The sequence below is a fragment of the Antrostomus carolinensis genome, unplaced genomic scaffold (genome assembly GCF_000700745.2).
Source record: "Antrostomus carolinensis isolate BGI_N321 unplaced genomic scaffold, ASM70074v2 scaffold86, whole genome shotgun sequence".
Lineage (NCBI taxonomy): Eukaryota > Metazoa > Chordata > Aves > Caprimulgiformes > Caprimulgidae > Antrostomus > Antrostomus carolinensis.
In genome coordinates this window covers 25,562-40,484 of record NW_010320917.1, presented here as the reverse complement: position 1 = coordinate 40,484, position 14,923 = coordinate 25,562, and the positions used below count along the sequence as shown (strand labels likewise).

Genomic DNA, 14,923 nt, shown 5'->3' with positions numbered 1-14,923 from the left:
CTACAGTATGATTTCTGGCAGTATGCTGAGCTGACAGTGTGTTTGCATCTTCCCAATACTTTGGTTGTGATTTTTTTTATTTTTTTCCTGAAAGAAAAGGCAAAAGTGGTAAGGGAAGTGCAGAATATGTGGTACGTACTCCGAGTACAGGATGATCAGGAATGTAGAGTTCAGTTTGTAGTCAGCCAGCCCTGTTGGCATATATCATATAGAAACTTCCTGTTCGGGTGCATCAAAAGATAAAAGAGAGTGAATGTAATTACTATGTAGGTGAATGTTAGAATATCAAATAGCAATAATAAGAAGGTATTACTGCTTGGTGTGATAGAAATTGTCACAAGATATTTTGCCTTATTCTTTGGTATTCATTTCTACAAAAGATCACAGAATCACAGGGATTGGAAGGGACCTTGAAAGATCATCTAGTCCAATCCCCCTGCTGGAGCAGGAACATAAAAGCTTGGGAACAGCTCTGAAAAGAGCTAAAAGAATGATTGGAGTTTAAAAAAAAACAATCTAAGATTAAGCAAATTAAAAGGTCAGACTATTAGCAAGTTGCCTATTAATAGCATCTGCACAAGGAAGAAATTTCTATTAGTAGATCATCTTTTAATCTAGGAAAAGAGAGATAATAAGAAATAGCGGTTGAAGCTGTACAAATTTAAACTAATAAGAAGAATAAAGATTTTTATTGGAGCAATATCGTGGGAGATATGGTTTTCAATTTTTTTTTTCAGTTCATGATTTCTGGAATGTTTTTTTGCATAGAGAGTATACACTGCTTTTCATCAAATGTTGTTCTGGGGACAATGTGCTTGCTTTTCTTCATTACCTTTCCCAGATCTCCATATGTCCAAACCTAAGGACATGACTTCATTGCTAAAAGTCACTAAGTGCAAATGAACTATTTTCTGAAAAGTTTACCTAAATAGATCAAATTTTTAGGTGTAGAAATTATTGGGCAGGGTGCTATGGCATGTGATATACAGAAATATAAATATGTTCTCCTAATGGCCTCTCCTTCTCCTCAGATGTATTCATATTTGTGAGGGAAGGAGGTTCCCTCGTTACTGACAAAGTACTCCCTGCTGTCACTGTGGCAAAGCTTCTCCTCTCTGCTCCTTATTTCAGGTCCCTCAGTCAAGAACTTCTTCATTTACTTTTGATACTTCCAGGCTATTCTCGCCCTCTCACCCTTTTTTATTTTTCTTCTTTAAACTGAGTTTCATTTTGGGTGAGTTGTTATTTCTGGGTTTGACCAGGAATTCACACAGCCAGAATGTCACTTCAAGATGAATCCTTACTGTGTTTGGAAGAGATTAGCTCCAGGATAACATAACTACTGTTATTTTGTCTGTAAGTAGACTATCAGACCCTGGAAAGAAAAGTCTTAAATTTTCTTTCCAAGGTACATAATAAGGCAGAAATACATATTTGGAAATGAAGTGTAAATTAGATTTGAATGAGCCCTAGAAGCAGTCTATACTGCTGGGCAGGTGGTAGAATTTTGACTACCTCTGTTGAAGTTTGCATAACATGGAAAGCACATTTCATTTGCAGCTGGAGATTCAATGGGAACTAAGCTTCTGGAATCTGTTTTGGTTTTTTTTTTGTCTGAGGGTCCAGATACCAAATAAACTTAACAACAGGTACTTGGCCAATGTGTACAAACTCTAGAATGGACTCCCCTCCCTTATTTGACTTGTTTTAGTTAGGAAAGCCAATGAGGTCAGTAATTTCTTTCTTACCGATTAGTAAACCTGTACTATTTGTACCTCCGTTCATCATGCTTTACACTGAAAGGCAGGTGCATTTTAATTGCCAAGATAAACTGCTGTCAAGTTCTATGACTCACCAAGTACATTGGGTACCTTTGCTACTAGGATTAGATTTTTAGAAGTAGATAAGCAAAGAAATATTTACTATCAGTGGTCAAACTTATATGGTTCCAGTTGTCAGAAAAATAAGAGTTAAATGCTGATGGAGTATGTGGTTCCATTACCACTAAAAAAACTCCAAATGAACAAACAAAAAAACCCAACCCCAGTTTCTTCAAAGAAAAAAATCAGTTTTCATTCTGGAGCTTTTCTTGATATGTTTCTTCAAATTTGTTTGTATAAGTGAAGCTGTGTGGTCTCATACATAACCTTCCAATCAGGTTGGGTGCACTCTGTGGACAGCGTGTCTCACATGAATGCCTTGTTACAAAAAGATGAAATAACGGAGTGAGTGTAATTCCTATCTTTAATCTAATTTGTCTTGAGTGTTAAAACCTCTGTGTTATATAAATTAATCTGTTGAATGACTAGTAAGTTAATATTTCTGTAAGTGTGCAAGAATGTCTGAAATTCCTTCTGCACTTAATACTTCCAATGTTTGGAGATGCATAATAATCTCATTTATTATACTGATTTTTTCATTATGTACAGAAAGACCCATGGGCCTTGTACAGGTTTAGTCTTGCAAGCAGTTTCAAAATGCCATTCATCTTTACCTGTATTTCTTTACACAGCAATTCTAACCTGGTGTTTCTTACTCTGTCAGTGCTTACCCTATGAATATTAAAAAAAATAGCAAAAAATAATATGAAACCTAATAGAGTATTATGCTACTCAGGCGTAGTTGTACCAGCTTTTTTCTTTGACTCTGCTAGTTAAATTTTCACTGGAAGATAATGAAACTTCAGTACTGTGCGATTAAAACCGGATATGCTTAGCTAAAAAGAAGTATTTTTTAAGTTTGTTTTGCTAGCCTGTAGGTGGAAAGCACAGTTGAGATCACACTTCTCAAAATACCAGTTGATTGCTGTATGGTACCTGTTTGTCTGTTTTCTGATTGGGCAGAGCTGTTGCTGGGCTGATACTGTTTTGACCAAAATTAGAAAGTCAATATAAACGAGTCAAACTAGACTGCCTGCTTTTTTCAGTTCTCTCTTCTGATTCATCAGTTGTTTGTTTCAAATTCTTACAGCCTTTGTGAATTGGGGGTTGTGCCAGCAAAGGTGAAAGCTCTTAGTGGTTAGTCAGTAAGAATGTTCATAAAAACGTGTCTCGATGACATTTAGATGCTAGCAAAAATATGATGCCTAATTAAAAAACAGTGGAAGTGGGTCCTGTGGCATGAGTGATCATATTAAATACATGGATCATATTAAATACATGGATGCAAGAACCTGTTCCTCATTTAGAAGACTGCCTGCTTCTCATATTTGGGGATAGCATTCATCTTCTTGACCCTCAGAGGATGTTCTTGTCAATGTCTTGTGGTAGAGGCTTAAGGCCTGAAACTTATTGATGAAGGCATGTATGAAAGAAGGATTCACTGCTTACACATCTTTTTTCCTTCAGTATTACTATACATACTTTAACAAGTTGGGCTGTGCCTGGTGAACTTGTTATTAATACCAGGGAGGATTAGAGTATCTGTGAATATGGCTATTGAAGAAGCTTTAACTATTTGAAGAAAAAAGGCATGTAAATTGTTTAGCAAAATTCAAGGTTAGTGCAAGTGCAGCAGTTTAGCAGCTACAGGTAGATGGCTGTGCTGCACTTGAAGAAATGCTGTTACTTTACCTGCACTGTTAAGATAAAGCTATGGACTTTTATTTTTGGAAATAAGTAGGTTTTAATGTAGGTGACAGAGGAAAATGTTTTAATTAGTTTATACTTGAGTTAATTCAGCCTTTCAGACTTTATTTTCTTCTTCTTCTATACAGGTGGGTAAGAAAAAGCTGGGAATGTTGTTGAGTGCCATTCAGTTAGGATCCACTAGTCTTGCCAAAAAAAAAAAGAGGCCATTTCTCAGTATGTCCAAAATGAAGCAACAAGAGATGTAATTCTATATCCCACTGAAGGGCAGGGATAGAAAGTGCTTTAAGAGAGCAACTTGGCTAAATCATAGACCTCAAGATACCATATAAAAATAGAAAGTAGGTCTCATTTAGCAATGATAAGAATAAAAGGATAGCAAGAACACAAAATCAAAATCAGAAAAAAAAAGAGCACAAAATGAGATGCAACTAGAAAGGGATGTAAAAAGAAACAAGAAAACTTTCTATAGTACATAAATGTGAGAAGACAATAAGGAAATAATTGTGGCAGTGTTCAGAAGATGATGAGAGTTATTGACAGATGCCACTGTGAATAATGAAGTGTGGAATGCCTTTTTTTTGCTTCTTTTTCTGAAAGGTTAAGCATGATCAAATGATTAATCTCTACTTTAGCCTGGGTTCTTTTACCACTAAAAAATGAGCTGGAACATATTTAAGTGTCTTCAAACTTCAAACTAGGCCTGATGAAATTTACCCTTCGGTGTTTAGAAAAGGCCAGAAAGGGGTAATGTCTCTGGGATTCTTGAAAAGTTAGGTGGGATGGCAAGGCTGTAGGGCACCTGTCTTTAAAAGGAGAAAGAGAAGGAATTTGGAGTATAACAGACTGATCAGTTTAGATTATATTCCTGGTAAAAATCTGGAACAAATAATTCAGGTACCTCTAAGCAATTGGACTTAACAAGGAAATGAGTAAGAGCTAACATGGATTTAAAAGTAACAAATCAAGGGGAAGTAGTTTAACCTCTACAGTGGGTAACAGGCTTAGAGAAGAAGGGAAGGTGGTGGTCTTTGGCCATCACAACTGACATTTGCTTACTTGAAGATTAGTAAACTCTGGCCCATATGATCATTCCAGTTATATAAAGTGCTGTTTAAAGATGTTTTAAGATTACTGTGGGCTTGGTAAAAATAGATGACCCATACTAAGTATATCCCATTAGTAATTACCCCAATGCTATACTAGTTCTCTCAGATGTTTTTAATTTCTTCTGTAAACTGGGTTATGGAAAAAATAGTAGCATAAAAATTATATCTAGTTGCTGTATTTGGCATTCCTTCAGTTGTTCTGCACTGGCTGTTAACTGAATTGTGAAGCAGATTAAGTATTCTATTTATTTTAAGCAGCTAATAGATTCTGATGTTTTCTGTGTAATATGGTTTATTTATTTTATTGCAGGATTTGGTTGTCCGTATCATCTTCATTCTTGGTAATTTAACAGAAAAGAATAACCAAGCCCGTGAGCAATTTTTTAAAGAAAAAGGAAGTGTTAACACCTTGATATCATTATTCCAAACCTACCATGAACTTGATCTGAATACACAGAAAAGGTACCATGAAAGAGGAGGAGAAGGAAAAAACCACCCCAAGCATCCTTCAGAAGCAGAAGATGTTCTGATAAAACTGATAAGAGTGCTGGCCAATCTCTCCATTCATCCCAGTGTAGGAGCAGCTCTGGCAGCCGCCCATCGTGTTGTAGAATTACTTGTTACAGTACTAGGTAATAAAATCTACGCCGTGTGTGTTATCTTTGTTCAGTCTGTAAGGAGAATTTAGAATTTTTCTATTTGACCTTCTTATCTAGGTTGAGCTATAACTAAATTGGTTCCACTGCTAAAATAACAAAGTCAGGCTGCTGATATTTATAAACTGTTCTACGTAGAAAGCTCCTTTGAGACAGTGGAAGCATTGCTGCTTTGGTACTGACTTTTCAGTGTCTGGGGAAAGGCATTGTAGAAGTGTTTCATTCAGTGGTGGATTTGCAGATATGATCATTAAGGATAAGAAAACAAATTTTATTTTAAATACATCTCAGAGTTCATATATAAGGAAAGCCTGTTCTTATCAGGTGCTTCATACATGTATTTGGTGGTTCGGTTTTTTTTAAGGTTTACAGGTTTTGTGACTGTTCTGGATTAAGTATTCTTTTTGTTCCCTGCACATCTTATTTTTTCTTCCTTTTCAGATTTCCATCCTTTATGTCCTTTAAGTGGAAAGGGGTGTCCCTTTCCCTCCAAACGGAGACTTAGGACTGCAGTTTCTTTACCACTTGCTGATCCTTTTGTAAAACTAATTATAGGCAAGGTCTAGGCAGTCTGTTCTCCCCATAACAGTTTGGCAGTGACAAGATACATCTTAAAGAACATACATATAACATATACTTAGTATGTGAGAAGAATGATAAATATTATGTAAAGACAATCAACCTGATTATATGCTATTTTAGCAGTCTTACCCACCAGCCAGTGGGGGATTAGAGAAGGCAGGTTCACAATTTTGTCTCTTCTGTCTTAAGCCCTGTAGGAGCTTCCTGGGTTGGAACTGTCTTAATCATTGTGTAAGTGCTTTTGAGCCTCAGAGCTTCTCTCTGCCACCCTCCCTTCTTCCTGAACACCGTATCAGTTAGTTAACTACAAAATGTTCTCTCTCCCTATGAATTTACTGCTCTTTTATTTTCTTCACTCTTGGTTTCTGAGGCCAGAAACCTCAGATAAGTCAGTATACACAAGTTTCAGACTTGCTGATGTAATTTTACACTGGTTAATGTTCTGTCAGGAACTCAAAGAAAGAGAATTTTTCAAACATCGTTAAAGACTGCTTTTTCCTCTCCCCCCAGTTTTTCATGGTACCTGGCATTTCAGTATAATAGTCCTTGATATGTCTCTGCGTCTGTCACACAGACCTATTTTATTTTACATTTTGAAAGAACAAATAGGATATGTAAAATGTCTTAACTAACTAGATTTTAAACCTCATCTTGCCTTCGTCACAATGTTTTCTGTAGATGAAGAGTTGAAAAGAGTGACTTTGTGTTGCCATTTTTGGATCAGCTGTTCCTGTTAGTTTCATAGAATCATAGAATAGATTGGGTTGGAAAAGACCTCCAAGATCATCAAGTCCAACCCCTGATCCAACTCCAATTACTATATCATGGCACTAAGGGCCACATCCAATCTCTTTTTAAAAACCTCCAGGGATGGTGAATCCACCACCTCTCTGGGCAGGCCGTTCCAGTGCCTGATTACCCTCTCTGTAAAGAATTTCTTCCTAACATCTAACCTAAACCTCCCCTGGCAGAGCTTGACCCCATGCCCCCTTGTCCTATTGTTGGTTGCCTGGGAGAAGAGACCAACCCCCACCTGGCTATAACCTCCCTTCAGGTAGTTGAAGAGAGTGATGAGGTCACCTCTAAGCCTTCTCTTCTCCAGACTAAACAACCCCAGCTCCCTCAGCCTCTCCTCATAGGACTTGTGCTCAAGTCCCTTCACCAGCCTCGTTGCTCTTCTCTGGACCCGCTCCAGCACCTCAATGTCCTTCCTGAACTGAGGGGCCCAGAGCTGAACACAGTACTCAGTTTCTGCCATTTTACTGATAAACAGAGCAGTTGTCTGTAATAGTGGCCATGTAAACTATGTTTCAGTTTGCTTCTGAGCTATAATGCATTGCTAAGTTAGACTTAACTTGTGTGTGTGTATCTACATATGCATATGTGGTTTGGTTTTGGTTTTTTTTACTATCAGAATACAAGTCAGTTGATGACTGTGAGGAGTTGGTCGTTAATGCTGCAACAACAATCAACAATTTATCCTACTACAAAGTGAAGAGTTCTGCTGTTCAAGACAGGAAGCTACACATTGCTGAAAGTAAGGACTTTTAAACTAGTACTTTTTACATAGCAGTTATTCATGCTATATTGTGACACTACAGAAAATAAAGACACTGATAGTGTTTTGTGGTATTATACTGTAGGAATATAAAGTTCATAGAGCTAAATTCTTCCCATAATGATTTCTCATTCTTTTGGAACATAATGCTATGACTTGTGTGAAAATAGTTAAGTTGTTGACAAACCCCCTGCTTTTCCTCCCCAAAGGAATTTGACATATTGTTTTCTATTTAGCAATTTTTGCTAGACTTGTTCAAAATCCATATGCCTGAACTGAAGTAATCATGTTGCTTTTTACTTCTAAACAGGGTATGGTAAGAAAGTTTTTTTTTCTTTGTAGTATCTTCTGGACCTGCAAAATCTGATTTATGTCTGTTCCTGGCTTATAAATCCACAGGCAGTATAGGAGTTGTATGATTCTCTCCTGCCTGATAGTATGGACAATAGTCATACTTCGGTGATGTGAGGGATCTGCATCAGAGTTCTGGGACTCATTGTGTTAATGTTATAAAAAAGGTAGAGAGTCTGTCTCTTGCATAACTTACTCTCTAAATAGACAAGACATGGGGGAGAGACGCACTCTGAAGTTCACACAACAGGTAGAATGAGTAGGAAAAAAGTATTTTGGCTGTCATCCTAAGTGCCCTGACTCATAGACGTCATCCTCTCTCTAGATAACAGTTGTGCTGTTCCGCCATGAGTTGTTTTCTCACCCATAGGCCAGCTGTCTCTTATTGCTAGTCAGACAAATGTGGAAACAAATGTTTTCTCTGCCTGCCCCATTTGGTCTCCCTCTCCTGTTTTTATTGTGTTAGCATGTGGAACCAATCCCCTCACCTTTCTTCTGCCTGAACTGAGGAGAGAGAAAACCTTTTGATGGAAGACCAGCAGGCTTCCTCCTTCAGGAGACACTTTGAGAATACTTGCTGTTTGCTACAACTGGTGGATGCCAAAGACAATAAAATAATAATTTCAGATGTCTCTTTAAGACAAGTTCAAGGCATGTTCAGTATTGCAACATTCAAAGATGGAAGTAATGGGAACAAAACCAACCTCTTTTCTATATTTTTTTCCTCTCATTTTTTGTGGAAGAAGGATTAAGGCTTCACTGATTTGAGTCCTTTATATGACGGACTGATTTCAGTCGTTCACTTCATACTCACGAAAGACTGATAAATGTAACTTCTGTAAGATGGCTCCTTTGACATACACCAAAAACCTGCATGATGGTAGCTCTTCCTAGGAAATGCTGAAGGTCTCATTCTATCTGCTGAAGTTACACACTAATTGTATGTGAAATTGCTAAGCAGGAAAGCAGCAAAGTAAATGCTTCAGACCAGGGGCAATATTAAGTAGTTGTTCAGAGAAAATGTTATAGCAGCACTGAGAGAAAATAGAGCCAGTGTCAGAAAATAATTGGAATTTTAGGAGACATCCAACCATAAGACCATCTATTCAGGATCTAAATTAATTCTCTTCCATATTACAACTTTTTTTTTCTTCTTTTTCTTCCTGGATTTTCACATGAGCCCACTCAAAACTGTATTGCGAGACTGGGTCCCATTGTTACAACTATGCTTAGGCTATCTTCATAACTCCTCATCTGTTCCTTTGCATTTAGCCCCATATTGGAGCTCTTTGTCTTGTCTTCAAAGCCCTACACAATTTAGCTCTTGTTCTACCATCTGCTCACCCCCTTCACTGCAACCAGACAGTTAGATAACTGTTCCCATTTATTACATTTATTGCTGTTGCTGCTTGCATTCTGATTTTATTGCTAAAAAGCCAAGCACATGTTTGTGATATACAAGTAATTGTTTTTATTTAATTTTTCTGCAAACCAATAGTGCTTTTAAAGCTGTTAATGAGCAACAATATGGATGGAGTTGTGGAGGCTGTCAGAGTCTTTGGCAATCTTTCCCAGTGTCATGAGATCTGTGACTTCATCGTACAGAAAAAGAGTGAGTTACTTTGCATTTGTAGGAGTCCTGTTTTTAAATGTCCATAGTTCTAAAAAGGAAAGACTCTTAATAAGCTGTCTCAGTTAAAGGGTAGAAGCAATCTTCTCTGATGTTTTACAAATTAGGCAAATGTTTGAATCCAATAGTGGTCATTATAAACACCATTTTATTTCAATTTCATTAAAATGGAAATATTGCTGTAGGGAAAATGTGCCTTCACAATGTGAAGGGAAAATGTGTGCCTGCACATAGGTAAATACTACAAAAATCTCTGTTTTTCCTAAAAGTTATAATTTTTTAATTTCCCTTCACTCCTTTAATTTCTAAAGTCCTGCAGGTTGGTAGTGATATGACATAAAATGAAAATCCAACTTAATTCTCATTTAGGTTCATAATCAGAAGGTTTTGATTCCTATGTTCAACAACTTTTTAGTGCTTTGTAATATTTAAGATGTTTGACTGCCTCAACAAAGAGACCTCCTGTTTGCCTCTGGGTGTGTAGTAGGATACAAGTCTTCTCAAGTCTTTTTGCTTTGGGTGTCTAAAGAGCTTAGGGAAAAATGGCAACTCCTTGCTATCTACGAAGGTGTGTCATAGGTTTCATTAAACACCAGGTCATCATAAATATTTTGTATCTACCTGTCAGTGCTCAAAGTGCTGTGATATGCCACAATATACAACCCCTTCTTTCAAGGGTGGATGTATCACCACTTTTGAAGGAGCAGGTATCCACAAAGGGAGAACTGACACTTAGTAGCTGGTTGCTGATGAGCTATCTCAGTCCAAGAACTAAATTTTCCACCGCGGTGGTGCGCTGAGCTCAGGAAGAGCTGAGGGGCTGCCTCTCCATTAGGCAAGACTGACTCTCTTGCTGGGGTTGCCTTCCACTTGCCAAGTGCTGCAAGATGCTGGACGTCCAGCATCTGCTTCTTGCCCATCTCCCGCAGGAGCCCCAGGCTACAGCAATCCCAGCTGGACTTGGGACAGTCTAGGGCAACCCTGCTACTCTCAGGGGTAAGAACTTCCTTCTCTGAGTGCCAAATGCCAAATCCTAGCTGTTTCTGCTGACTCTGATTGAAAGGAGGGTGATACTTTTAAGAAATAAGCTGTAATTCAGTTCCATGAGCTTAACCTCTTCTGACTGGGTTTTCACATTACTTTGATGTATTTTTATAACTAGAATTTTGTATGTGTTGAAGAAAGCTGTTGTTCAACGTGATGTAATAACGCCTGTTACTCTGTCTCATACTGCTGTTCTACAGTGTCACAGTAATACACCACAATGTCAAATTTTTGGGTAGGGTATCCTGTATTTGACTGCTTTCTGAGTATGCACGTTTAATAAGTATGTTGTAATGCCACTTGTATGGTAAGTCCATCTTCCCACTAATATTGTTTCCTTTACAATCCAGTATACAAGTTTGTCATTGCTTTACTTGATGCCAAGAACCAAGATGTCTGTTTTTCTGCCTGTGGAGTTCTGCTCAATCTCACAGTGGATAAGAACAAACGAGCTCTTCTGATGCAAGAAGGAGGAATTGGAAAGTAAGTTTCTGATTATGCTTACAAAAAAGGCAAATTCCAGTAGTTTGGCCAAAGGTTTCAATCAGATTCTTTTTTATTGGAGCCAATAACTTGTAATAAGGATAAATACTTAATAGATATTCTGCATCTAATGTTCTTCAAGAAAAAGCCTTTCATATTATTTCATAGGTTTTTTGCAAAAGCATTACAGTGGTTTAGCCTACTGCAGAGCCAAGAACCCATAGAATAATTTCCCAAAGATCCTCTTTATATACACACAGCAGAGGAGAGGACCGTACAACAAAGCAACGGCATGGCTTTGCCATTTAACTGGATTTATGGATGGATTTAACTGGATCCTCTGTGGGCCACAGGTAATAGGCACCATTAATGTGTATCTGTTGGAAGTGTGAAGATTACTTCAAGAACTATGATACCCCACATGGGTATCTTGCAGTTTTTGTAACTGCTTAGTACTGCAGGGAGAGCTCCCTGGTGTAGCTGTGCTTGGCAGAGGATAAATAGCTCCTGAGACTCCTCTCTCCAAGAGTTCAGTTTTAAGGCGCTTGTACTGTAAGTGGTGTTAGATCTTGAAAAACCACTGTGGATGCAACACTTGTGGCTTTGATGTTCAGATAATAGCGGATCCAGCTTAATTGGAACAACATGAAAGATCATGTTCCTATGCTTGTAAAGCAGTTGATACAACCCACATTTATGAAACAATATGCCTAACTTTGAAATGCTCTCCTGTTCATACACCATATAATTAATTTTTTATACAATGTAAACAGTGCACAGCCTGCTCATCCTTCCCATGTTCTAGCCAACTTACAACATATAAAGCCGAAAAAGAGGAATAAAAATAAGTTACAGGCAAATTGAACAATAAATGTGAGAAATTGCTATTATATAGAATAATCTGTAGAATACAGAATCATACAGAATATATAATTTTCTAGAGTCTATCTGAAAATTTGTGAAGAAGGAAGGAAAAACAGTAACAGTATGGAATAAATCTAGAGAATTTGAAAGTGATTGTAAAGAGGTCACCGTGACTGTGCCAAACCAGCTCTGTGGATTTTTGGAAATGAGGTTATTGTACCAATATATAGTGACCCTAATAAAACATGGAATTAGTCTCATTAGAGAGTTAAACTTCAAAAAATTAGGGCAAGTTCTTTTGGCTTTTCATTAGATGCCTCCCAGTCTTCCACTATGACTGCCTTCAGAGAGGAGAGAAAAAAACAAACCTCTATTTGGTTGCTTTTCAATGACTGCTATTTTCATCCATACCTGAATGTAATAGTCATCCCATGTTCCCTTTACTAATCACCAGATTATAGATCTCACAGTGAAGTAGAGAAGTGAGGGAAAGGGGGTCGTAGGGTTGGGATTACTATGACAGTGAAGGATCACTATTGGAGAGGTCACTAGGGACATCAGGTGAGAAACAGTGTTCGCTTTTGCTGCCCCAGGACTTGTGAACACTGCTGTTTGGAACTCTGGATAGCTACTGTACATGAGCTGGTGCAGGCAGAAAAATGATAGCTTAATTTCAGAGTCCTGCTTTTGATCTAGCCTGCATTTGGTATTTGCAAGGAAGTGAGATCAGAAGAAAGGTCAGGAACCTAACAGTCCTTACTAAAGCTGACATTTCTGAGAGGAGCCCATTGGGAGTGCAGACTGAGGAAATACAAGAAGAGGCGAGATCTGCAAAACAGTCAGACTTCACTGAACGTAAGAAGTAGTTCTGTGAGTCATGGAAGTAGTGAATTCCTTTGGATTTGTCTTCTGGTCAGATCCTCTGATGTATAATAAGCTGGCTGTTCTGACTGAAGCTTTTTCTGCATTCATACCATCTTTTCTAGATGAATTCATGGTACCTGATAAGGTTTGGCTCCCATTGCAATCTCTGCTCTAGTGGTAGCCACAGATTTGGGGCAGTCACAGATTGGCATGAAATTTGTTGAAATTTTAGTGTCTTTGAGATGGGTTACATTTGTGATGGATGTGATTGAAATTGGTCAGTGGGGTTAACAAGTTATAGGGGATGGACAGGTGCAGGCAGGCATACGTACATACGTGTAGAAAAAAGGCATGTTCACATCCTTAGGGAACGAGACTAAATGCAGAGGGGGAAGTTACTGAGGAAGAAAGTAGCATCTTATGTTTATTTATGTAGAATTTTCCTGCAAACTTTCATGGAGTCCACATATGTTTCTAGACTGCCTAGATTTTGAAGGGCTCAGGAGAAAACTACATGGAGCCAAACACTGGTTTTGTTTTATACTGACAGGTTAGTTGACTGTTTACGAGACTTTGGGCCATCTGACTGGCAGCTGGCTTGTTTGATATGCAAAACCCTGTGGAACTACAGTGAAAACATCACAAGTACAGCCTCTTGCTTTGGAGAAGATACTGACACGTTGCTGGAGCTGCTCACATCACTCTTAGGTGAGATTCATAATCTTGGTTCCTCTCTTCCTTAATAAGAGAAAGAGGAGGAGCAAAATCAAAGCAGTTATTAGCTTGGGTGGCGAGTCTATCGTGCAGCTTTGAGTGGTTGTCCAGTGTAGACTCTCCAGCAACACGGTGGTCTCTTGCCATTCAGCACGTTCCCTCGGATCTAACAGACTGCCAAGGTGGAATTGGCCACTGTCACTCCCCACTCTCGTCTGGTGAGTTAGCAGCTTTTCACCAGCTGCCTTTTTGTCTGCTTGAGCCAACTATCCCGTAGACCTTTCGCTGGATGTGGGCCCTTCCGGCCTCAGAGGTCACGGCAGGTGCCGACAGGAGCCGGGGCTCAGCTCTGACGCACCCGGTTACTGCACAGCACAGGCCAGGCAGTCTGGGGGACGAGGCTTTTCCCCATAGTTGGAGGGCCCTGTGGTGCAACAGGCTGAGCTTGCTGCTTGTGACAAGAGTCCCTTGGCTGCCCTTCTTTTCTCAGCACGATCTTGTGGGCAGGGACAACATCCTGACAATTTCTCATCTGCTCCCTAAAGCTAGGGGGGGTGCGTTCCTCTGCAAATACAGGCTGTGGTGTCTACAAGTGAGTGTTAAGACCCTGACTCACTTACCCAGTTGGATCTTTTCATCTGCACATTTATGTTTCCTTCAAATTCTACAGAGTTTAATTGCTATGTAATAGTCCTATAGTAGTCCCTCTATTTAATTTTCCTCCTTTATTTTATGAGCACTGCATTGGGTATGATTTTATTTTGGGTAGGTCATTTGCAATTATCTTTTTGAAAATGTAAAAGAAATTGAAGCAAACATTAACTAATTTTGGTTTGGTTTTAATTAGAAATTTACTAAAGATGTATGCTTGCTGTGGAGAAGGCTGCACGTTAGTCAGACTGGGATAGAAAGTGAGATCCCCATGATCTCTTTTGTTTTTAGACAGTCAGAAAAGTGGGTGGATTTGTGAGGATTTTTTTTCCAGTTACAGCAGAATTACTGTGATTCATTGTTGTAATCATTCCTTGCATTACCTTCCTTTTTATGATGGAGCATATCTTAATGTGGGCAGCAATTCCGTCTGTTTATCTGAAAATACTCAATGTTTCAAGATCATTAGTGCACTTTTTAACATGCTGCAACAGAACTGCAAATTTCCAGCCACAATCACACTTGAATTTTCTGGCATGAAGCAAGGAATATATATCTTTGTTTTGGAAAACTCTCACTTGTGTTTTCCTCTGTATGTAATGCTGCTTATTCCAGCCATTAATTTGACTGCAGAGTCCGGGCTGGGTAGTAATTGTAACTCATTAACCAATACAGCTTTTGTGAACTGGAAGTTCATGTACAATTGCAAGAGCAGTTACAATTGCAATTGTAATGCAACTGTAATGAAAATTAATTAAAACCAGGTCAGAATTAAATCAGAAGGCTAATCTTTCTTCACACTGTAGTCAGAAGAGTAGCTGTAAAAAAAA

The 14,923-nt window shown here is 38.5% G+C and overlaps 1 protein-coding gene across 1 annotated transcript in view; it reads left to right on the top strand.

The window, feature by feature from the left end:
* ARMC2 (armadillo repeat containing 2) overlaps nt 1-14,923 on the top strand; it is a gene marked incomplete at its 5' end in the record, with an annotated part of 42,731 nt that overhangs the window by 24,737 nt on the left and 3,071 nt on the right. The window contains 5 exons of the mRNA XM_029085373.1: nt 5,007-5,328; nt 7,349-7,471; nt 9,342-9,455; nt 10,868-11,000; nt 13,279-13,436. Coding sequence (XP_028941206.1) covers nt 5,007-5,328; nt 7,349-7,471; nt 9,342-9,455; nt 10,868-11,000; nt 13,279-13,436 — 850 coding nt within the window. The remainder of the gene's footprint in view (nt 1-5,006; nt 5,329-7,348; nt 7,472-9,341; nt 9,456-10,867; nt 11,001-13,278; nt 13,437-14,923) is intronic.